Source organism: Haliotis asinina, chromosome 7 (assembly GCF_037392515.1).
Source record: "Haliotis asinina isolate JCU_RB_2024 chromosome 7, JCU_Hal_asi_v2, whole genome shotgun sequence".
NCBI classification, from domain to species: Eukaryota; Metazoa; Mollusca; class Gastropoda; order Lepetellida; family Haliotidae; genus Haliotis; species Haliotis asinina.
This window is the reverse complement of record NC_090286.1, coordinates 62,877,456-62,904,269: the sequence shown is the minus strand read 5'-3', so window position 1 is coordinate 62,904,269 and position 26,814 is coordinate 62,877,456. Positions and strand designations below refer to the sequence as shown.

The 26,814-nt window shown below is 39.3% G+C and overlaps 1 protein-coding gene across 2 annotated transcripts in view; it reads right to left on the bottom strand.

The window, feature by feature from the left end:
- LOC137290935 (rho GTPase-activating protein 100F-like) overlaps window positions 1-26,814 on the bottom strand; it is a 132,064-nt gene that overhangs the window by 23,501 nt on the left and 81,749 nt on the right. For both annotated transcript variants that reach the window (XM_067822146.1, XM_067822147.1), the window contains exons 3-4: window positions 4,871-5,980; window positions 3,529-3,689 (exon numbers count right to left, since the gene is read on the bottom strand). In XM_067822146.1, the coding sequence (XP_067678247.1) occupies window positions 3,529-3,689; window positions 4,871-5,980 (1,271 nt within the window). The remainder of the gene's footprint in view (window positions 1-3,528; window positions 3,690-4,870; window positions 5,981-26,814) is intronic.

The following is a 26,814-nucleotide window of genomic DNA, read 5'->3' as shown; positions in this document are numbered from 1 at the left end:
GTTCTGGCTCTAGTTCAAACAGGATTTAGTGAAGCTGCAGGTGGGGCGGTGGGGATTGATACAGACTATGTACACGGCATGGCTGCAATAGTATATTTTAGAAACAAGACAAACTCTATATGTTAAATTTACCTGACAAATATTAGCTTGAATATTAACTTAGTTTGCAGTGATGTACAGCTTTATCTGTAAGCCACTCTCATAAGTTCCAGAACATACTCTATACATCCTGCTTGAAGCTGTCCTAACAGAATGATACTACACATAATCATCGAGGAGATGACATAACATGTTTACCACACCAACTGGGGAGAAAGCAATGTCAATGGCTCGCAGCAGATTCCCCTAGGTTACATCTGGTGTAATTACAGGAATCTAGCTGAAACTGAGCAGTGTAACTGTATACAGACCCAACAATGTACTGAATACATGAATACTCTAGCCTCACATTACATTGATTACAGTAGAGTCATCAAAGGAGCTCCCATCTAATTTCCTGCATCTGACTGGAACATAATTGAGGAAATATTAATAACAGAGCACAAAGAAACTAATCATACTGCCAAGAAGACTTCGGCTAAACTGACCATGCTCATGATGATATGTCACATAGGCCTAGGCATGTGTAGTCAGTTATACAGGAGGGTCATGATGGGGTGGGTTGTTATATGTCATACAGGAGTAAGTAGTTGTATTCTTATGGAATACAGGAGGGTCATGATGGGGTGGGACATAAGTCATACAGGGATAAGTAGTTGTATTCTTATGGAATACAGGAGGGTCATGATGGGGTGGGTTGTTATATGTCATACAGGAGTAAGTAGTTGTATTCTTATGGAATACAGGAGGGTCATGATGGGGTGGGACATAAGTCATACAGGGATAAGTAGTTGTATTCTTATGGAATACAGGAGGGTCATGATGGGGTGGGTTGTTATATGTCATACAGGAGTAAGTAGTTGTATTCTTATGGAATACAGGAGGGTCATGATGGGGTGGGTTGTTTTATGTCATACAGGAGTAAGTAGTTGTATTCTTATGGAATACAGGAGGGTCATGATAGGGTGGGACATAAGTCATACAGGGATAAGTAGTTGTATTCTTATGGAATACAGGAGGGTCATGATAGGGTGGGACATAAGTCATAGAGGGATAAGTAGTTGTTTTCTTATGGAATACAGGAGGGTCATGATAGGGTGGGACATAAGTCATACAGGGATAAGTAGTTGTTTTCTTATGGAATACGGGAGGGTCATGATAGGGTGGGACATAAGTCATACAGGGATAAGTAGTTGTTTTCTTATGGAATACAGGAGGGTCATGATAGGGTGGGACATAAGTCATAGAGGGATAAGTAGTTGTTTTCTTATGGAATACAGGAGGGTCATGATAGGGTGGGACATAAGTCATACAGGGATAAGTAGTTGTTTTCTTATGGAATACAGGAGGGTCATGATAGGGTGGGACATAAGTCATACAGGGATAAGTAGTTGTTTTCTTATGGAATACGGGAGGGTCATGATAGGGTGGGACATAAGTCATACAGGGATAAGTAGTTGTTTTCTTATGGAATACAGGAGGGTCATGATAGGGTGGGACATAAGTCATACAGGGATAAGTAGTTGTTTTCTTATGGAATACAGGAGGGTCATGATGGGATGGGTCATGGGTTGTTATATGTCATACAGGGACAGGTTGGTGTATTCTTGTGGAATACAGGAGGGCCATGATCGGGTGGGTCATGGGTTGTTATATGTCATACAGGGACAGGTTGGTGTATTCTTGTGGAATACAGGAGGGTCATGATGGGATGGGTCATGGGTTGTTATATGTCATACAGGGACAGGTTGGTGTATTCTTGTGGAATACAGGAGGGCCATGATCGGGTGGGTCATGGGCTGCTGTATGTCATGATGGGGTGGGTACAATACTATATTAGTAGAGTACAGTAGAAGCCCTCAAAACTGACAGTCCTCCAATCCAGCATGCTCTCAAATGTCAGCTATAGAATATGGTCCTGACAGAAGCTAGTTAATTTATGATCATCTACACACCCTCCTATACAGCATCAGTCTATTCCATATTTTGGCACAACAAAGATCGCCGCATGGACCCTCCATCTTCGCTCCTCTGATTGGCTGAGCATGTACTAACAACACAGTGGAATACAATGGAATCATTGATATTGCCTGATAAAAGGAGTATGGATAAGGATTAGGCAAATTAGGAAAATCCAGCTGATAAAAGATTTAACGCAATTCCTCAGATAACTCAAAAAGACTATGATGACTACCAAGACATTGCTCAGTTCAACACGGAAGATCAATCTCAAGTTGAAAAGGGAAAAGTTCTCTAAACCGGCACCTCCTTTATACCAGCATTAGGTGGCTGTAGTTGTTCCCTTGTGGAATATTGGAAATCATTGTCAGAGGCTGGATGAATCAACAGAGTCATGGCAATATCAGTAATTATATATCAACATGGGAACCTATCATTAGGTCTTCATGAAGTACAGTTGTTGAGGCAGTCAACCCTACAAGACAGCCATTAATGAAGCACTCAACCATGTCTGAAAGCTGTTGGGGAGGCACTGAGCCACATAAGACAGTTGTTGCCATGACAATCTCATCTCATGTCATCAAGTGTGACCCCAGAGATAGGGAATTGGTTGACAACTTGTGATGGCATCGTGCAGTGAGATGCTCCATACTTCTCAGATCTCTGACAATGGAGCTGGATAATAATTAACACAGCTGTAAGGATGCGACCTCTCCTCCTACTGAGACTAGGCCCAATGGAAAGCCTCCAGATATATTCAAGTCTCCTTTCATGATTGCTAGCAGCGATCCCATCCTGTCATCAGACGCTCCTTTCATCTTTTTTCATCTCATCTACAGCATTCCTCAAGTCTAAGATAAACCAATCACTGACCAATCAGGCAAAATAACGAAACAGGTCATCTGTTCTCACATAATTGTTTAAACAATAACATCTAAATACTAGTTACATGATACAAGGCTGCTACATGAAAATATATGAACAAATTCAAGTCATATTTGTGGTTTAAGAGCTTACTGACCAAATGAAATGTAATTTGGACAGTATGGATGTGTTATCAGTTTTGAGGTGTGTCATCTCTCTATGTGTACTGAGTGCATGGTGTTGTCCCACAGTACTCCTTAGCAGATCACCTTCACAAGTAATTACAGTGATCAGCTAGCAAGAAGATCACTGCATGGAGATCAATGATATTCACGGTTAGAGAATCCATGCATTTTGAGGCTGATGACACAGTTCAAGTTGTAATGGTGCAATGGAAATAAGCTACCAGTTCCAAAAGGGCACACTTAGAAAAATTCTTTGATAACAATGATGATAAAATTGTTTGTTATAGGGAACATGCATAAATCTATTTTTGTGCAAATAAACATAAAAAAATCCATGAACACATGGGATTTCAACAACTTTTTGCAAATGCTAAAAAAGTGAGAGATAAAGCAGATCTGAGATAGCAAACATGACACTCACTTGGTTGGCTTTGGGAAGGCACTCTAGAATACTGAGCATGAGTGTGGCGCTTCCTTCTGGGTCGCTGGGCAGACGCACGCTCAGTGCATCCAACAGCATCTGGTAGAGGGCATTGGTAAACAGAGGTTCTGGCAGTTCTCGAAGGTAATCCTTCAGCACACCTGCAGAAATGACAGTCAATGATATCTGAATGCAAGTAACTATACTGAAATCAGTGGGTGATGGCAAAAGTGAATATCTGGTTTATCTTGTATGTGAATGCTTGTTTTGAAAATTCTTCATCCCATACTGTCTGCATTACAATATTACCCCAGAGCTGATGATAGCCTGATGTATCTGAAAAAATTCTTGTAAGTTGAGCTGAATGTCAGGGGCAGCAAATGATTGAAGCACAGGTAGGGAGTAAGATTTTAACTACTGGCAATTTACTGTTACCGCAACTGGTTCTTGTTTACAGACAAGACAAATGTGTTCCAGACAGAAGTTTCTGGATTTATGAGTTCTTGGCGGGTTGTCTGCACACTGATAGATAGACAGACAGACAGACAGGTGGATGATAGACATTGCTGGGCCACCTCCTTACTGCTGATGCCTAATGTTTAACAATGACATCCTACTGGGAACAAAATCTGACCAAACATGGCCAGCTGAAAGACATTAACAAACACAAAAAATGGTACCGACTAAAAAGTCTACTGAGCATAGATGAGATCTGATTTTCTGAAATTCCTGGAGTAAAATTGGGTGATTATGTATGATTTAAGATGCTACCCAAATTTCACGACCTACAAGGTACATTCTCCTGCAACTGTTTCTTCTTTTAAGTGACCTGTGATCATCACACATATATTCATGTAAAGAAGTTAAGGGCTGTTATATCTACTTCTGTTGTTGATCTGATATGGTATGATAGGTAACGGTTATAGTTTGAAAAAAAACCAGGTGTTCTTCCTTTGAGGAGTATATTTGAGTACTTAAGATGTGTTTGCAATGGTACTTTAACCATGATCATTGAATAACATCCTGACATATAATGACAGTGCTTCAACTGAATGACAGTAATCTCTGCAGAGAAACTTAAAATCAGTTTACAGTATTCAGCATGCTATACTACAGATGTTTAGACAGGCAACAAGTATGAAGAAGTTGTATGAACATAACTAGCAACTATGACTGAAAAAGGATTTTCACTGAAACAAATTTTAAACACGACTGGTTGGTCACTGACAAACACCTTAAATAATTGTGCATTGTATAACTTGAATATTCACCAACATATTTAGGTATTCTAGACAATTATTATAGCAAATATAGTATTCAGGAAAATATGTGAAAAATGTACCTGTGATGACATGTACATCGGACACATTCTCTGGAGATAGATCCACAGCCTGTGCATTCTTCTCAAAGGCCTCCCTGAGTAGTACCTTGCGTCTGGCTGAACCACACAGTCGGTATATGCCTATTGTCTCAAGCCCCCTCCTTTCAATTTCCTCAATACACTTGTGGACAAGGAGTGGTACATTCAGCATAGACTTCTCCCTCTGAATCACTGTCTCAAGGTCCACCCCAAAAAGCGCATTCTTCTTCACAGAAGGAAGACGCTGTAGAGACACTGCAGGTTCCTTGTACAACATTGCTACAAACAGAATACCCTTGGGTTCCATTTTTATTGCCACAAACTTCTTCTGCCCACTGAGAACATACCCTGGCAGGAGGACAGACCCATGAAAACACAGTCTATGTTTGTAGTTAGGATCCCAGTGGTATATAAGAAATGACACTTCCTTTGAGTCTTCCAATTCTACATCAAATGCTTCATCCCAATCAAAATTAATAGCACCAGTGCGTATCATTGTCCTTGCTTTGTTAATAGAGTCCACAGCCACAACACAGTACAAGTCACGTAGACTTGTCTTCGAAGACTTGAGCCCCTGACCAGACATTACATGAATACCTAACAAGCCATCCAACCCTGAAGTCCTACTGATTTCTACACGTTTTCGTATATCAGCCTTATAAGGTTCAAACTCACTGTATGGTATATGCAGAGGCTTTTTAGTGAACTGTAGGTCCCTGAACCTGCTTGCGGGCCTGATGCCCCCTTCCAGGCCACTGCTTTGTGAGGTAGAGATGGGCAAGCCCCCGGCCACGCCCCCTGCCACCATGCTGCCCCGCCCTGCACCCTGACCAGGAGGTCCAAACCTCTGTTCTGGTGATGACTCCGTGGAATCATCTCCCGGGGTTTGTTGGTAGGGTGGTCTGAATACAAGTCCTGATGAATCTGTACTTGTCTTGCGAGCAAGTCTGGCATGGATGTTGCCTGGTGTCTGGGTGGCGGCCACCGACTTGCGAACTGGGAGAGGTGAAGCTCGTCCACTGCTGCTCCTTTGTCCGTAGTCATCAGAGACATTGCCATCCGATGCCCTTGATCCAGCAATCCCCGATGAACCTAGAAGGAAGGAAGTCAAGATAAAAAAAAACAAAAACAAGAAAGCACAACATCAGGCAAGTTACTATATGATCTAGTTTTCACACTGACTCACATAGCTGGACATGTTACAAAGTTGACTGCATCTCACTAAAGAGGGAGGTATGAAGATGTTCAACATGTCTGTATATTACCCTTATATATGTCAGCACTATATTTGTTTAACACCTGTTTTAAATTTGTTTCTGCAAAGACTAATTATATGATTCATGTATTGTGGATTTTAAACTAATGCAGGAGAAAATGTGACCAAAACATGTACTTAAAGTATAAATACTCATGGAAACAAATAAGAGAACATATGAAGGTACAAGTGTTCCTTTATTCTTTATTGCACTGTGGGTGAAACTTCGGATGTAACACTTGTACTTTTATATGTTCCCATATTTGTTTCCATGAGAATACAATTACAACAGCTTTCTAGGATAAACATGGCCTAGAACTTACATGCGGTACAAACACTTCTGTAGTTGTCTTGGCATACACAAACCCAAGCTTTCAAACTCTTCCAAAGTATTTCACAACACACAATCAGAACTCTCTGATGCTTCTCACAGACAGGGGCATATAAGATGTTTTAGAGCATGTATGAATTAAAGATGGCTGAAAAGACTAAGGTCTGCCTTTGTTCATGCATCAGCTAACTTTGTGTAGATCAGCAATTAGGAGATATTTTGGCAATTCAAGTTGTAAATAATTGAGTGGTCTTGTTAATCCAGGGTGATCTATTTTCTGCCAGAATAATTCATGATGTCACCAAGGTAACCATGATTGATTGTGGTGAGTGCTTAACACCAGATTCGTCTAAATAATGGTTGACAAACGCCACCGACCAGCAATATATACAGATCACCAGAACCAGCGTGGATTCAAAGTGCATCAGTACCCACGAAGTGTACACTACCATGGAGAAAGGAATCACCACAGCTCCATATGTGATAACCAGGGTGTCATATCGCCCTGGCTACCTGGGTGCCGAGTCATACACTTTGGAGACATGTCTGTACACAAGAGGCAGCTCTAGATGTGATGAAGCAGGGTGTCATATCGCCCTGGTTACCCGGATGACGAGTCATACACTTTGGAGACATGTCTGTACACAAAAGACAGCTCCAGATAGCTCCAGATGTGATAACCAGGGTGTCATATCGCCCTGGTTACCACGATGCCCAGTCATACTGATGACATGAAAGTGCATCAGTGGAAGTAACTGTTGCAACAATATATTTTTCCCGAGATGTAATTCAGTCCAATGTATTTAGCACCAACATGACTGAGGGTGTCATTGCTCTGCGAGTGTTACAATGTTTTATATCTGATGTGAGCAGGTTGATGTTGTCAAGATCACAGATGATTTCGTTTATATAATTAGTTTATGGTACTGTAAATAGATGTAGTATGGTATTGTTAGAGTGTGTTATATATTGTTGGGAGTTGTTGTTAGATTATGTTCGGTAATACTATGGGAACAGGGTTATGTTCAGGGAAGCGTGACCAGGTATGGCCAGAGAGCTGGGGTGTTAATTTGTAAACAATAGAGAGGTGTTGAGTAGCTTGGGTATGGGAGGTCAATATAAATAGTGAGGAAGGGTAGTAATCTGCACAGTCAGCCAGAATCACCACTGTGTTCACCTGTATGGGTTCAACTTTTGTATGGGATTGCATCTCACGCTGGCTGGCGTAAGTTTTTATTATCATTATTACTTTTGTATTTATTGATTGAGTAGATGTAGCAAGAAATTGTTTTACTGATGTAGTATTTCTAGATATATGTGCATATTGTAACACTATATAGCCACAAAGCCATTCAAAATTTGAATGTTATCGTTCCACAAAAACTGTTCCACTTTCAAATATGTAAATCGGAGTAAAGTACATGCATAAAGTATAAGACATTGACACATGTCTTACTGAGTAACTGTAGTTACTTATATTGTATTGTAGTGTCCCGGAACTGGCCGGTTATCCTTAAAGTAAGGAGAGGGGTAGTATCTCCGCCTGTAAGGAGACAGACAAGAGTCTTCCCTGTTGTACAAGGAGCATGTATCTCCTAGTAATGTGAGATGTGGATGGCACAGCCATCAACCATTACACAGGCCCCTTAAACTCCGTGAGGGAAACCATCGCCTGGGTGTGAGGGATACCACACAAATACCATGACGTCACCAAGTGGAACCACAGTGCACTGACATTCTGATTACATTGTAAAGAGAAAGTGTTCTCTCTGAGTGGCTAATTCCTTTATTGTTATTTAGTTCAATTGTTTAGTTTCTGATTGGGATTATATGTAATCATTATCTATATTAGTGAGGGTATTAGGATTTTAGTGTAGTTAGTAGTAGTAGTAGTATTATTAGAACTTTAGCAATATAAGTGGTAGACAGAACTGTATATGTAGCTAGGTTAGGTAATTAGATTAGTTAGTTGTATTTGCACCTGTAGAATTAGTTTAGTATAGGTATTGGGGTTACTTATATCTTAAGGGGAGGAATAAAGTTCTGCAAAACAAACTATTCTTCTGTTGTGGTTACTTTGGTATGTGACATTTTGGTGGCAGCGGTGGGATAATTAGATTATTTGTCACTATCAAAGGGAACCCTAGTTGTGTTCTGTAGCGCATTTGATGTAGCGTTGTTGATTGTATATCGCTGCAGAATCTTTGTGTCCATAAAGAAGGGTTAGAACATACGGCACCACTTCTGCGTCCTTGAGTGTATGATTTGGAATTCAAGGGTGGAGGGTGTATTGTGGTTATTGGTCAGTTAAGGCCATTGGTTCGTCGTGAACATTTTGAACATTGGGATATATGGGAAATCACCTCCGGTTTTATTCTTGGTAGGATCCCTATTTATTCCAGACAGTTTGACTTTTTGTGTACCCTGCTTTGCCCTCATACAGACAATTATGGACATTGACAAACTTATCAAACTGGGTCAGAGTTTAGGGTATGAGAAAGATGATTTGAGAGTGTTTGTGAAAGAGCAAATGGAGTTGGAGAATGAGAAAGAAAAGGACAGGCTCGAACGGGAGGAAAGAGCTAGGGAGCGGGAGATTAAAAAGTTAGAACTGGAGGAAAGAAAGGAGAAAGAAAGGTTAGAATGGGAACGAGAGAGAGAACGATTAGAATTGGAGAAAGAAAAGTGTAAAATACAGTCAAATGAAAGAATAGAACTAGCCAAGTTAGAAAAGAGTGCGGCAGGAAATCAAGAAGGGCAGGTAGGAGAGAATAGATCGGCAGCCATTCCCAAGATGCCTAAAATGCCTCCATTTGACGACCACAATGACAATATTGATGCATATCTGCAAAGGTTTGAACGTGTAGCTACAGCGCAAGGCTGGGACCCGTCCCATTGGGCAGCTTACCTGTGTACTCTGCTGAAAGGTAAGGCTTTAGAAGTATACTCCCGGTTAAATGCCTTTGAGGCTGAAAATTACAATGCAGTTAAAACTGCATTACTTAAACGCTATGAAATGACTGAGGATGGATTCCATCAGAAATTTAGGACTGCTAAAACTGAAACAGGTGAGATTTTCACACAATTTGTAGTTAGAATTGAGAACTATTTCAACAGATGGATTGAACTAAGTGGTACACAAAAGACGTTCGAAGGTGTGAGAGATTTGCTGCTGCGTGAACAGATTTTGAATGTGACTGGAAGGGATCTGGGTATATTCTTGAGAGAGAGAAAGCCAAAAGACGCGATGGAAATGGCTAGACTAGCAGAGCAATTTATAGAAGCTAGAGGTACGAGTCATGGAAGATACAATAGACCAGTTATTCCAGGTCAAACTGACAAGCAGGTTTCCAAAGGGAAAATAGTCGAGGGTAGCGCATCAGGTAAACATGGTACTTGTTCCAAACAATTTGTTCCTATTAAGGAAAGGACATGTTACAACTGCAATCAAACTGGGCATTTGGCAGCACAGTGCAAGAAACCCAAGTTTAAAGTGGCAAGTATCCAGGTGAGTGAAGACAACACAAACATGTCTCTAATACATCCAGATAACACAAAAGTAGAGCCCTGCATACATGAAGTTCTAGATGGTGATGCAGCAACTTCAGAGGAGGTTACTAACGCAGATGTAGCCTCAGGGAGTGTGCTTACCAAAGATCACCGCATGCCATTTTATCAGGGAAAGGTAAACGACACTCCAGTAGATGTGCTTAGAGACACGGGATGTAACGGTGTAATAGTGAGGAGGTCAATGGTAAAAGATGCATGTTTGACTTCAGAAACACAATCTTGTAAATTAGCAGATAGCAGGATCTTGACACTTCCGGTAGCATGGATTACTGTAAATACGCCCTTTTACACGGGTATGGTGAGAGCAGCATGTATGGACACACCAATCTGTGACTTAATATTAGGCAATATTCCCGGAGTTAGAGAGCCAGGAGATCCAGACTTGATGTGGGATAAGCAGGACATTAAAACAGTAGGTGCTGTAGAGACAAGGAGCCAGAGAAGAGTACGCCAAGTAGGCATGGAACCCTTGAAGACATTGGAACCTGTTGGGTTGACACTGAGTCGAGGTGAGTTCGTATCCCTACAACATCAGGATTCAAGTCTGAACAAAATAAGAAAATTAGTGGAAGAAGGTAAGATTAGGGAGACCCGACATAGTACTTCCTCTTACTTTGTGGAGAATGATATGCTGTATAGGAAGCATACTTCCAATAAAATGGACAATGGTAAACAAGTTGTACAGGCAGTAGTACCGGTTGGATTGCGCACACAGGTAATGAAGGTATGTCATGAAGCACTGATGGGTGGACATCTTGGAATCAAGAAGACTCTAGATAGGGTAATCTCACAGTTTTATTGGCCAGGAGTAATTGGTGATGTCAGAAGACATGTTCAGTCTTGTGATATTTGTCAACGTACCATGCCGAAGGGAAAGGTAAGGAAAATACCACTGGGACAAATGCCATTAATTGAAGTGCCATTTGAGAGGGTAGCTGTTGATTTGATTGGTCCATTGTATCCTGTCACAGACAAGGGTAATAGGTATATACTGACGGTGGTTGATTATGCAACACGATACCCAGAAGCAGTAGCTTTACCCAGAGTAGAGACGGAATATGTTGCCGAAGCTCTGTTCGAGATATTCAGTAGGGTTGGTATCCCCAAGGAGATATTAACAGACATGGGAGCCCAGTTCACGTCAGGCGTGATGAAGGAGGTAAGTAGACTATTGTCCATACATCAGCTTACTACTTCCCCTTATCATCCAATGTGCAATGGCCTAGTGGAGAAGTTCAATGGAACCTTGAAGACGATGCTGAAACGGATGTGTGCAGAACGACCAAATGACTGGGACAGGTATGTACCTGCTTTGTTATTTGCTTACCGAGAGGTACCTCAAGAGAGTTTGGGTTTTGCCCCATTTGAACTCTTATATGGACGCACTGTGAGAGGACCAGTACAGATTCTGAGGGAAATCTGGACAAGAGATATACCAAATCCAGAGGTAAGAACCACATATGAGTATGTGCTAGATCTTCAAAACCGTCTTGAGGAGACTATTCACGTAGCACAGCAAGAACTTCAAAAGAAAGCATGTAAATACAAAAAGTTCTTTGATGTGAAGTCCAAGCCAAGAAAAATGAAGGTTGGTGATAAAGTATTAATTCTGTTGCCCACTGATTCAAACAAACTGTTGCTGCAGTGGAAAGGGCCATATGAAATACTGGATACCTTTGGCATTGGCAATTACAGAATACAGGTTGGTAACAAGATTAAAACCTATCATGCCAATCTACTGAAAAGGTACATTGAGAGAGAGGAGGTCAAGGACACAGCTGTATGTGACGTCAGCATAGCTCAACTTGTGCATGTCAGTGCTGGTCTGGTGGATGTCAAGGCTGAAGAGGTGAGTATGTTAGACATAGCTTCACCTTCTTTAGTTTCTAAGGAAACGTATCAGGATGTAGACATTTCTGAAGATTTGACAGAGGAGCAACAAAATGAGGTGAAGGAGCTCATAAGTGAATTCAAAGATGTACTGAGTGATTTACCAGGGAAGGTAGATTGTATGGAATATAAGATCAAGCTGACATGTAATGAGCCTATACGATCCAAGCCCTATCCACTTCCTCATCATATGAGAGATGTTGTAGCTAAGGAGATACAGCTAATGTTAGACATGGGGGTGATAGAACCTTCTCAGTCACCATATGCATCCCCCATTGTACTTGTGAAGAAGCCTGACTCGACTTACAGATTTTGTACCGATTTTCGCAAACTGAATCAGGTGACCGTATTTGATGCCGAACCAATTCCATTAGCTGATTCCATCTTTGCACGGTTACGGAACTGTAAATATCTTACCAAAATTGATGTAAGCAAAGCATATTGGCAGATTCCAATGGAAGAGAGTAGCAAAGAACTGACAGCATTTATAACTCCTGATGGATTATACCAATGGAAGGTGATGCCATTTGGAGTAGTTAATGCACCTGCAGTATTTTCCCGACTGATGAGACAAGTATTGCACAACATACCAAATACAGACAACTTCATAGACGACATCATAGAAGGAACTGAGAACTGGTCACACCACATGGTAAGTCTGAGAGCAATATTTACGAGGTTAAGACAATTCCATCTTACAGCTCGACCTTCAAAGGTAAAAGTGGGATATAAACATCTGGACTTTTTAGGGCACAAGGTGGGTAGTGGTCTAATTCGACCAGAAGGTAAGAATGTAGAAAAGATCCTAAATGTGGAGCGACCTCAAACCAAGAAACAAGTGAGAGCGTTGTTGGGACTGACCGGGTACTACCGGAAATTTATCCCAAACTATGCAGCCATAGCAGTTCCGCTAACTGATCTCACAAAGAAAGGAAAGCCAAACAAGGTAATATGGACAGAAAGCCAGGAATTAGCTTTCACTACGTTAAGAACCCATATGTCAAGTTTTCCTATCTTGAAACTACCCGACTTGAAGAAACCATTCTTGGTAAGAACAGACGCTTCTGACGTTGGAATCGGAGCTGTACTGCTACAAGAACAGGAAGGTGAGCGATTTCCAATATTGTTTGTGAGTCGGAAGTTAGTAGATCGTGAGAGAGCGTATTCTACAATAGAAAAAGAGTGTTTGGCTATTGTGTGGGCAATACAGAAGTTAGAAAGATATCTGTATGGGAGAGAATTTATTTTGGAGACTGACCATCAGCCCTTAATATGGATGACCAAGGCAAAAATGACCAATGGACGAGTGATGAGGTGGGCCCTGACTTTGCAACCCTACAGATTTCTAATTCGTGCAATCAAAGGAAGTGAGAATGTTGGGGCTGATCTCTTGAGCCGGTGTTCACCCTAGTCATACTATGTGTATGGTAGTGTGTAAATAATGTACTCTCTGCATATCCAGATTATTTGTCAGCAGTTATTTCTTATGTATTACTGTGCTATTGTACATTTAGACAATTGTGTTTTATGATATTTATGCATTAAAACAAACTTAAATGTGATCTTGAGTGTAATATATAATTGTACTTGTGTACAATTACTTGAAGAGGGGAGTGATGTCAAGATCACAGATGATTTCGTTTATATAATTAGTTTATGGTACTGTAAATAGATGTAGTATGGTATTGTTAGAGTGTGTTATATATTGTTGGGAGTTGTTGTTAGATTATGTTCGGTAATACTATGGGAACAGGGTTATGTTCAGGGAAGCGTGACCAGGTATGGCCAGAGAGCTGGGGTGTTAATTTGTAAACAATAGAGAGGTGTTGAGTAGCTTGGGTATGGGAGGTCAATATAAATAGTGAGGAAGGGTAGTAATCTGCACAGTCAGCCAGAATCACCACTGTGTTCACCTGTATGGGTTCAACTTTTGTATGGGATTGCATCTCACGCTGGCTGGCGTAAGTTTTTATTATCATTATTACTTTTGTATTTATTGATTGAGTAGATGTAGCAAGAAATTGTTTTACTGATGTAGTATTTCTAGATATATGTGCATATTGTAACACTATATAGCCACAAAGCCATTCAAAATTTGAATGTTATCGTTCCACAAAAACTGTTCCACTTTCAAATATGTAAATCGGAGTAAAGTACATGCATAAAGTATAAGACATTGACACATGTCTTACTGAGTAACTGTAGTTACTTATATTGTATTGTAGTGTCCCGGAACTGGCCGGTTATCCTTAAAGTAAGGAGAGGGGTAGTATCTCCGCCTGTAAGGAGACAGACAAGAGTCTTCCCTGTTGTACAAGGAGCATGTATCTCCTAGTAATGTGAGATGTGGATGGCACAGCCATCAACCATTACACAGGCCCCTTAAACTCCGTGAGGGAAACCATCGCCTGGGTGTGAGGGATACCACACAAATACCATGACGTCACCAAGTGGAACCACAGTGCACTGACATTCTGATTACATTGTAAAGAGAAAGTGTTCTCTCTGAGTGGCTAATTCCTTTATTGTTATTTAGTTCAATTGTTTAGTTTCTGATTGGGATTATATGTAATCATTATCTATATTAGTGAGGGTATTAGGATTTTAGTGTAGTTAGTAGTAGTAGTAGTATTATTAGAACTTTAGCAATATAAGTGGTAGACAGAACTGTATATGTAGCTAGGTTAGGTAATTAGATTAGTTAGTTGTATTTGCACCTGTAGAATTAGTTTAGTATAGGTATTGGGGTTACTTATATCTTAAGGGGAGGAATAAAGTTTTGCAAAACAAACTATTCTTCTGTTGTGGTTACTTTGGTATGTGACAGATGTGACAAGGGCCTAAAAAAGAAAGTTCGACTTCAAGCCTTTATTGAATAACAATTTTCTCACACAGTTACTTCCTCTAGTCTGCACAATGACTGTACACAATGCAAAATATTGCATAAAAGTTCATCTGAGCAGACCCTTGTCTTCAGCATGCATAGTGAAGCTATGACTAATCAGTGAAACTAGTACTAACTAGTGAATACACAATTGATTGGTGAAACTAAACTCATCAGTGAAACTAAAACTCATCAGTAAAACTAAACTCATCAGTGAAACTAAACTCATTAAAACTAAAACTCATCAGTGAAACTGTTACTAATTAGAGAAACTAAAACTCATCAGTGAAACAAAGCTCATCAGTGAAACTAAACTCAGTGAAACTAAAACTCATCAGTGAAACTGTTACTAATTAGTGAAACTAAACTCATCAGTGAAACTAAGCTCATCAGGGAAACTAAACTCATCAGTGAAACTAAGCTCATCAGTGAAACTAAGCTCATCAGTGAAACTAAATTCAGTGAAACTAAGCTCATCAGTGAAACTGTTACCAATTAGTGAAACTAAACTCATCAGTGAAACTAAACTCATTAGTGAAATTGTTACTAATTAGTGAAACTAAACTCATCAGTGAAACTGTTACTAATTGACCCGTGAAGGTCCCGGGGTAGAATAGGCCTTCAGCAACCCATGCTTGCCATAAAAGGTGACTATGCTTGTCGTAAGAGGCGACTAACGGGATCGGGTGGTCAGACTAGCTGACTTGGTTGACACATGTAATCGGTTCCCCATTGCGCAGATCGATGCTCATGTTGTTGATCACTGGATTGTCTGGTCCAGACTCGATTATTTACAGACCGTCGCCATATAGCTGGAATATTGCTAAGTGCGACGTAAAACTAAACTCACTCACTCACTGTTACTAATTAGTGAAACTAAACTCATCAGTGAAACTGTTACTAATTAGTGAAATTATACTCATCCGTGAAACTAAAACTCATCAGTGAAACTAAACTCATGAGTGAAACTGTTACTAATTAGTCAAATTAAACTTATCAGTGAAACTGTTACTAATTAGTGAAACTAAACTCATCAGTGAAACTGTTACTATTAAGTGAAACTAAACTCATCAGTGAAACTGTTACTATTAAGTGAAACTAAACTCATCAGTGAAACTAAAAAAAAATAATAACTGATTTGTGAAACTATAATTGATTAGCTAAAACTACTGATAGGCTATCTGAAAATTTTAGCAAGCAAAATAGTGTAAGAGGGAAGCTATATTACCTAAAATTGATCCAAGGCAGAACACTTCACTAACAGGCTGAGTCTATGAAACAATTCTATGAAGCAAATCACTAGTGGAGATATTCTAAACAAGCCTCTTTGTGAAAGCTATTGATGGAGATGCGGAGGTTGCTATGTTATCAACAACAATCACCATGTATTATCTTAGAGGCTGCATCCATGTAGATACATGTGTGCGTTTGAAGCAAAAGTTGATATCTAGCCTCATGCAGCACACAACACAATTTTGCAAATTTGTTTGGTATTAAACTCCATTGTGGCATTGATGTGATGTGGTTTCCATCAATGAGGTGTCACTGGTGCAGCATCAGCCAATCCGGATTCCTGTATTGACCAGCTGGAGGTATTGTTGCAGATCAATATTTAATCTACATGACAAGTTGGCGGGAGAAGTAGAGGAGCACCAGTGTGAGGTGGACAGAGCTATTGTCATAGCAGACAGTACACAGAATTTACTTCATGTCGGCTAGTTTGGCTCCTTGACAAAATATTGGTCTCCCTGAAACAGCATGATGCTCCATGCCACGCCTTTTAAAGTACAAATGACACGACTGCCATCTGAAGCATAATGTATATACTTCTTACAGTCTAAACAATACATGTGGTCCTCTTACAGTGTAAACAACACATGTGGTCCCCTTACAGTGTAAACAACACATGTAGTCCTCTTACAGAGTATATAGTCCTCTTACAGTGTAAACAACACATGCAGTACTCATACAGAGTAACCAACACACATGGACTTCTTACAGAGTACATAGTCCTCTTACAGTGTAAACAACACATGTGGTCCTCTTACAGTGTAAACAACACATGTAGTCCTCTTACAATGTAAACAACACACGGTGACCTCTTACAGAGTATATAGTCCTCTTACAGTGTAAACAACACATGTAGTCCTCTTACAGTGTAAACAACACATGTAGTCCTCTTACAGTGTATACAACACATGTAGTCCTCTTACAGTGTAAACAACACATGTAATCCTCTTACAGTGTAAACAACACATGTAGTCCTCTTACAGTGTATACAACACATGTAATCCTCTTACAATGTAAACAACACACGGTGACCTCTTACAGAGTATATAGTCCTCTTACAGTGTAAACAACACATGTAGTCCTCTTACAGTGTAAACAACACATGTAATCCTCTTACAGTGTAAACAACACATGTAGTCCTCTTACAGTGTATACAACACATGTAATCCTCTTACAATGTAAACAACACACGGTGACCTCTTACAGAGTATATAGTCCTCTTACAGTGTAAACAACACATGTAGTCCTCTTACAGTGTAAACAACACATGTAATCCTCTTACAGTGTAAACAACACATGTAGTCCTCTTACAGTGTAATCAACACATGTAATCCTCTTACAATGTAAACAACACACGGTGACCTCTTACAGAGTATATAGTCCTCTTACAGTGTAAACAACACATGCAGTCCTCTTACAGTGTAAACAACACATGTAGTCCTCTTACAGTGTATACAACACATGTAATCCTCTTACAATGTAAACAACACACGGTGACCTCTTACAGAGTATATAGTCCTCTTACAGTGTAAACAACACATGTAGTCCTCTTACAGTGTAAACAACACATGTAATCCTCTTACAGTGTAAACAACACATGTAGTCCTCTTACAGTGTAATCAACACATGTAATCCTCTTACAATGTAAACAACACACGGTGACCTCTTACAGAGTATATAGTCCTCTTACAGTGTAAACAACACATGCAGTCCTCTTACAGTGTAAACAACACATGTGGTCCTCTTACAGTGTAAACAACACATGTAGTCCTCTTACAATGTAAACAACACACGGTGACCTCTTACAGAGTATATAGTCCTCTTACAGTGTAAACAACACATGTAGTCCTCTTACAGTGTAAACAACACATGTAATCCTCTTACAGTGCAAACAACACATGTAGTCAGTCCTCTTACAGTACCATCATGATGGTTGCTATGTGATCTATTATGTATAGTCCTCTTACTGTGCCAAACACATCCTTGTAATTTGAAACATTATATTTACACCTCTTTCAGTGAAAATGTCTTAAATGCTAGATATCATCTATGCACCTCTCTATGTGAACCATTATGCAAATGCTTCTTACAGTGAAAACAACATCCTTGCTATGATCAATTAAACACCTTCAAATTCCCTTAAACGTTAAATACATTCCATATGATAGAGTGAGTGAATATTGCTGCATATTAACATTTAACTGTTTTTTTTTACTTCGACTGTTGAACAAATGACATGACACCAGGATAAACCTCAAAGCACATCCCATCTATTAAGGTGCAGGGTACAGTGGTTCAGAATAATGTTGAATGATTGTGTTTATTTCCTAGAAAATATAAAAGTGTATCTCTTGCCTCTCATACCCAGAATGTTTATCCTTACACTAAGTTACAGCTCTGTTATAGTCTACTGTTATTAATTTAAAAAAATAAACTGAACCAATTTTGACATTTGGGGCAATCTAGGACAAACCGATGCCATGACCAAGTTTTCTAGCAATATCCTGCAAGGAGTGGGAGCCTAATACATAGTAGGCTAGATGACAGTCCCTCTCACAAAGTCGTGGATCATCGGGATGTCACTTCAAACATACCATTCTGTAATTATTGAAATTAACCCACATTAATAACATCAACCAGCCCAAGTGAAAAATACTCTATCTGAAGATGACCAAAGTGGATTTGTGATAAAGTTATCAACATCCCAGAAATCACATAACATGGGCCTTTGTATAACAATAAAACTATATGAAATCATAGGACTTTACCTAGTTTTATAATTCATTTTCACAGAGTACATGGTGTAGTGGGTGGCCAGAAACAAGTTTTTTTTCTGATTAATCAAGGAGATTTATTGAGGTGTTAGGATGGATCAATCATTCTCTCATCAACAGGATCTTCATCTAGCTACCATCTCTGGTCTGGTATCAATCCCATCCAGTATAACATTGGTCATGTCCAGTTCAATACTACAACCTAAACATGATGATGCTCTCCATCCAGCGGACCTCTGACTGGTAGGAAGGCTTTCATCGGGATCAGGCATTTCTGGGTAAGGTGATGTCCATGTTTCAATGGAAACATGTCCAAGTTAGAGAGTCATTTGGTCATGATGTCATGCAATTCTAATACTTCATTTACATAAAATCAGACCTATCAAACTCAACTTGATTGTAGCATTAGTGGATTCCTCCTGAGAGATGTGAACCTGTCATAATGTCATATAAATGTTGTTGAGTATTGTCATGCGGCCAGCGGCAGGGCCCTGCATGCATCCTCTTCTTCCTTTCCTTCAGCATTCTTACAATAGTTGTCCATTCATTATTTCTGTTTGTCATGTGATTTTTGTGATATAAATGTATCCCACTGCTACATGGACAGGCCAGAATTCTGCAGTAATGAATCATTGGTGGACACAGCAGGTAATGTTTATGGCTGGGTATTTTTGCTCATCACTGCAGAGACTCAGATCTAATTCCCAGGACATAATGTCTCATTTCCTCGGACACGAGGTTGTGGTCGAAGTGCCAATTATTAAAGTAATTTTGCTTTTGTAAATAGGTGAAAAGAAACTTAAATAGCATTCATCCTAAGACAGGGCGCTGCCATTTTTGAAAATCGTGAAGTCACGGACTAAAGTCCATTTGAATTAATGAGATTACGGTTTGTTTTCATCAAGTTAGAAAATCGAAACTACTTTCTACTAGTTGTTAAATATGTATTTGAATCATGGCCAAAAGGAGTTTGCATGACATAACTTGTGACGTAACATAAGCGAGTTCGGGGGCAGAGTGAAAATACTGCGCGATAAATTTCTACACTTGCTAAATTTACTTGGTTTGTAAACGTTCACTCATCAGTATGTAGACACTTGTCAGTATACGTCTTTATATTTGGTCTCATGATCCTAATTACTTTATAATCATACTTGTATGGATTTTGAAACTTAACAGGAAGAAGCGATCTGCGAATGTATAACAGGAATGTAATATCTAGACATTATATAGTTTGCCTAAATGAATCATAATTCGCACGCACGCCCTAGTGTATGTCGTCTGTATCATTACAATTTCATGACGAAAACAATGATTCTGTTGAAAGTTACGACAACTTAATAAAAACAAAAGGCAAATATTAAAATCAAAACAAATTAAGGTTATAGGAGCAATGTTAGGCTCTTACCTTGTTCGAAGAATGTATCCATCAATAACCACAAACAACGAGTGATATGTAAATCATCTACAGATTTCCCAAGTGATGTGTCTTCCAACAATCGAATATACGAAATGTATCATTGCAGGTTTTTCACACTGCTGTATAGTCTCATTGGTCACCCAAGATAGCACACCTGGCAACTAATTACATAATGTGCGTCATTCTTTTAAAAAAGTAATTAGTATGTCAATAGTCAATCAATGTATTGGCGGTTAAAAGAAGGGTGTTGTTTTTACATAGACACAGACAGGACAGAGTGTATTCAGTATAGATTAGTAAATGTACACACATAAACACTACCTTTTCACAAATCCCCCATTTAAATCCGCATGAAACTCAGCGTGTTATCGTTAATCCTTTGATCGATCCAGACACAAAAATGACAAATGGGGGCCTTTGTCGGGTAATCTAAGTGGCGTTACCACTAATTATACCTGTTGTAAATTCATTAACTGAGCATCAAGTGAATGATGACAAATATCATGTAGGTTTATGCCACCTAACACAGATTACAACCTAGCGACACCAAGTGATTTTGACAGAATCGTCAATGAAAACAAGGGTTGTAACTCTAAAAACTAGGCAAAGCAGGAGACAAAACTAAGTCATAGTAGACTGTGAGAACATATATATAGTTATTTACCCCCTGAAATGTAGAGGAATTCTGCACAGACCTTCAATTTTATACCCACTATTACGTCACGGAGACGCACCGCTCTGATTGGTTGAAATTTCGTTTGCAGCTGAGAATTGTGCACTGTTGACATAAAGGTCGATTTAAGATAATGAAAGATCGAAATGAGCAGTTATAATGGCGGGGTTTCATTTATAACGATGTCAGTAAGTGATTTTGCATTTGTACCCTATTAGAGTATATGTGACCTTTAACACTGACTATACAACCCTAGCTGAGAAATGTTCAGTATCATGGTGTGCATGCATTCTCTCAAGTAGGGAATAATGTAGTTAACACTGACTACACAACCCTAGCTGAGAAATGTTCAGTATCATGGTGTGCATGCATTCTCTCAAGTAGGGAATAATGTAGTTAACACTGACTACACAACCCTAGCTGAGAAATGTTCAGTATCATGGTGTGCATGCATTCTCTTCTCAAGTAGGGAATAATGTAGTTAACACTGACTACACAACCCTAGCTGAGAAATGTTCAGTATCATGGTGTGCATGCATTCTCTTCTCAAGTAGGGAATAATGTAGTTAACACTGACTACACAACCCTAGCTGAGAAATGTTCAGCATCATGGTGTGTATGCATTCTCTCAAGTAGGGAATACTGTAGTTAACACTGACTACACAACCCTAGCTGAGAAATGTTCAGTGTCATGGTGTGTATGCATTCTCTCAAGTAGGGAATAATGTAGTTAACACTGACTACACAACCCCAGTTGAGAAATGTTCAGCATCATGGTGTGCATGCATTCTCTTCTCAAGTAGGGAATAATGTAGTTAACACTGACTACACAACCCTAGCTGAGAAATGTTCAGCATCATGGTGTGCATGCATTCTCTCAAGTAGGGAATACTGTAGTTAACACTGACTACACAACCCTAGCTGAGAAATGTTCAGCATCATGGTGTGCATGCATTCTCTTCTCAAGTAGGGAATAATGTAGTTAACACTGACTACACAACCCCAGTTGAGAAATGTTCAGCATCATGGTGTGCATGCATTCTCTTCTCAAGTAGGGAATAATGTAGTTAACACTGACTACACAACCCTAGCTGAGAAATGTTCAGCATCATGGTGTGCATGCATTCTCTTCTCAAGTAGGGAATAATGTAGTTAACACTGACTACACAGCCCCAGTTGAGAAATGTTCAGCATCATGGTGTGCATGCATTCTCTTCTCAAGTAGGGAATAATGTAGTTAACACTGACTACACAACCCCAGTTGAGAAATGTTCAGCATCATGGTGTGCATGCATTCTCTTCTCAAGTAGGGAATAATGTAGTTAACACTGACTACACAACCCTAGCTGAGAAATGTTCAGCATCATGGTGTGCGTGCATTCTCTTCTCAAGTAGGGAATAATGTAGTTAACACTGACTACACAACCCCAGTTGAGAAATGTTCAGCATCATGGTGTGCGTGCATTCTCTTCTCAAGTAGGGAATAATGTAGTTAACACTGACTACACAACCCCAGTTGAGAAATGTTCAGCATCATGGTGTGCATGCATTCTCTTCTCAAGTAGGGAATAATGTAGTTAACACTGACTACACAACCCTAGCTGAGAAATGTTCAGTATCATGGTGTGCATGCATTTTCTCAAGTAGGAACTATTGTAGTTAACACTGACTACACAACCCCAGTTGAGCAATGTTCAGCATCATGGTGTGCATGCATTCTCTTCTCAAGTAGGGAATAATGTAGTTAACACTGACTACACAACCCCAGTTGAGCAATGTTCAGCATCATGGTGTGCATGCATTCTCTTCTCAAGTAGGGAATAATGTAGTTAACACTGACTACACAACCCCAGTTGAGCAATGTTCAGCATCATGGTGTGCATGCATTCTCTTCTCAAGTAGGGAATATGGCAGGTAGCAATAAATCAGGTAAACAGCCTGCATGCATGGACAAGTATTGATAATTTGTAGATCATGAATAATGTCGGTCACAGCTTGCAAGCTCCTGTGTCATGCATGATATCCAGCTAGTACTGCAGTACTTATACCACAGAGAGGCAGTAGTGGCAGCTGCCTTCAAGTCAATGGTGGAGCAGCACATCTCCAACACAGAACACTGAAGGAAATATACGCAAAGGTGCAGCTTTACTGATTTGCTAAAATCAAGGACATAATAAAGTATCAATGCAAATAAAATATCATATTCAATACACTGAAAGTGGCATGTAAGAAAGGTTTATTTGTATTTAACTTTTAACATGCAAATATAGTAGGGAGATGCCTGTGCATACTCAGGTTCCTTACATGATCATGTTGAAGAAGTCCTCTAAAATATCACATATAATCACACTACAAGCCTGCCCCTCCACCTGCACTCTTGTAACAAGCCATAATTCGGAATCATAGACAGATATAACACATACTTACGAAAGCAATCCCTTTCTTCCTCCCTTGTAAAACCCTTAGACCTTCTCCTGCCCCCAGTTAAACAAATGACTACACGCAATCCCTTTCTTCCTCCCTTGTAAAACCTTTAGACCTTCTCCTACCCCCAGTTAAAGAAACGACTGCACGCAATCCCTTTCTTCCTCCCTTGTAAAACCCTTAGACCTTCTCCTACCCCTAGTTAAACAAACAACTGCACACAGTACTTTCTCATGGATGAGTGACAAAAAACAATTTATACCAGAAACTGAGGTGACCATTCAGTGAAATCATGTCATTTCCTTGACTGCGCTTACTGTTTATGTTTTGGTACATTTATACATTTCTTGTGCTGACTTTTCTTGGTTTAACAGATTCTTTGATCTGTGTAGGAAATCATGAGGCATCAGTTATACTTAATTTGTTGCTCTGTGTGGTTTGGTGAACACAAAAGGATGATAGTGAATATTATACCACTATTTGAGTTATCATGAAATGTGAAATGTAAGGTGGAACGAATACTACCTGTGGTGAACTGTACATGTCTGAACCTGTGACTGATACCTTACTGATGTGGATGATAGTGAATATTATAACACTATTTGAGTTATCATGAAATGTGAAATGTAAGGTGGAACGAATACTACCTGTGGTGAACTGTACATGTCTGAACCTGTGACTGATACCTTACTGATGTGGATGATAGTGAATATTATAACACTATTTGAGTTATCATGAAATGTGAAATGTAAGGTGGAACTAATACTACCTGTGGTGAACTGTACATGTCTGAACCTGTGACTGATACCTTACTGATGTGGATGATAGTGAATATTATAACACTATTTGAGTTATCATGAAATGTGAAATGTAAGGTGGAACGAATACTACCTGTGGTGAACTGTACATGTCTGAACCTGTGACTGATACCTTACTGATGTGGATGATAGTGAATATTATAACACTATTTGAGTTATCATGAAATGTGAAATGTAAGGTGGAACGAATACTACCTGTGGTGAACTGTACATGTCTGAACCTGTGACTGATACCTTACTGATGTGGATGATAGTGAATATTATAACACTATTTGAGTTATCATGAAATGTGAAATGTAAGGTGGAACGAATACTACCTGTGATGAACTGTACATGTCTGAACCTGTGACTGATACCTTACTGATGTGGATGATAGTGAATATTATAACACTATTTGAGTTATCATGAAATGTGAAATGTAAGGTGGAACTAATACTACCTGTGGTGAACTGTACATGTCTGAACCTGTGACTGATACCTTACTGATGTGGATGATAGTGAATATTATAACACTATTTGAGTTATCATGAAATGTGAAATGTAAGGTGGAACGAATACTACCTGTGGTGAACTGTACATGTCTGAACCTGTGACTGATACCTTACTGATGTGGATGATAGTGAATATTATAACACTATTTGAGTTATCATGAAATGTGAAATGTAAGGTGGAACTAATACTACCTGTGGTGAACTGTACATGTCTGAACCTGTGACTGATACCTTACTGATGTGGATGATAGTGAATATTATACCACTATTTGAGTTATCATGAAATGTGAAATGTAAGGTGGAACTAATACTACCTGTGGTGAACTGTACATGTCTGAACCTGTGACTGATACCTTACTGATGTGGATGATAGTGAATATTATAACACTATTTGAGTTATCATGAAATGTGAAATGTAAGGTGGAACGAATACTACCTGTGGTGAACTGTACATGTCTGAACCTGTGACTGATACCTTACTGATGTGGATGATAGTGAATATTATAACACTATTTGAGTTATCATGAAATGTGAAATGTAAGGTGGAACGAATACTACCTGTGGTGAACTGTACATGTCTGAACCTGTGACTGATACCTTACTGATGTGGATGATAGTGAATATTATAACACTATTTGAGTTATCATGAAATGTGAAATGTAAGGTGGAACGAATACTACCTGTGGTGAACTGTACATGTCTGAACCTGTGACTGATACCTTACTGATGTGGATGATAGTGAATATTATAACACTATTTGAGTTATCATGAAATGTGAAATGTAAGGTGGAACTAATACTACCTGTGGTGAACTGTACATGTCTGAACCTGTGACTGATACCTTACTGATGTGGATGATAGTGAATATTATAACACTATTTGAGTTATCATGAAATGTGAAATGTAAGGTGGAACGAATACTACCTGTGGTGAACTGTACATGTCTGAACCTGTGACTGATACCTTACTGATGTGGATGATAGTGAATATTATAACACTATTTGAGTTATCATGAAATGTGAAATGTAAGGTGGAACGAATACTACCTGTGGTGAACTGTACATGTCTGAACCTGTGACTGATACCTTACTGATGTGGATGATAGTGAATATTATAACACTATTTGAGTTATCATGAAATGTGAAATGTAAGGTGGAACGAATACTACCTGTGATGAACTGTACATGTCTGAACCTGTGACTGATACCTTACTGATGTGGATGATAGTGAATATTATAACACTATTTGAGTTATCATGAAATGTGAAATGTAAGGTGGAACTAATACTACCTGTGGTGAACTGTACATGTCTGAACCTGTGACTGATACCTTACTGATGTGGATGATAGTGAATATTATAACACTATTTGAGTTATCATGAAATGTGAAATGTAAGGTGGAACGAATACTACCTGTGGTGAACTGTACATGTCTGAACCTGTGACTGATACCTTACTGATGTGGATGATAGTGAATATTATAACACTATTTGAGTTATCATGAAATGTGAAATGTAAGGTGGAACTAATACTACCTGTGGTGAACTGTACATGTCTGAACCTGTGACTGATACCTTACTGATGTGGATGATAGTGAATATTATACCACTATTTGAGTTATCATGAAATGTGAAATGTAAGGTGGAACTAATACTACCTGTGGTGAACTGTACATGTCTGAACCTGTGACTGATACCTTACTGATGTGGATGATAGTGAATATTATAACACTATTTGAGTTATCATGAAATGTGAAATGTAAGGTGGAACGAATACTACCTGTGGTGAACTGTACATGTCTGAACCTGTGACTGATACCTTACTGATGTGGATGATAGTGAATATTATAACACTATTTGAGTTATCATGAAATGTGAAATGTAAGGTGGAACGAATACTACCTGTGGTGAACTGTACATGTCTGAACCTGTGACTGATACCTTACTGATGTGGATGATAGTGAATATTATAACACTATTTGAGTTATCATGAAATGTGAAATGTAAGGTGGAACGAATACTACCTGTGGTGAACTGTACATGTCTGAACCTGTGACTGATACCTTACTGATGTGGATGATAGTGAATATTATAACACTATTTGAGTT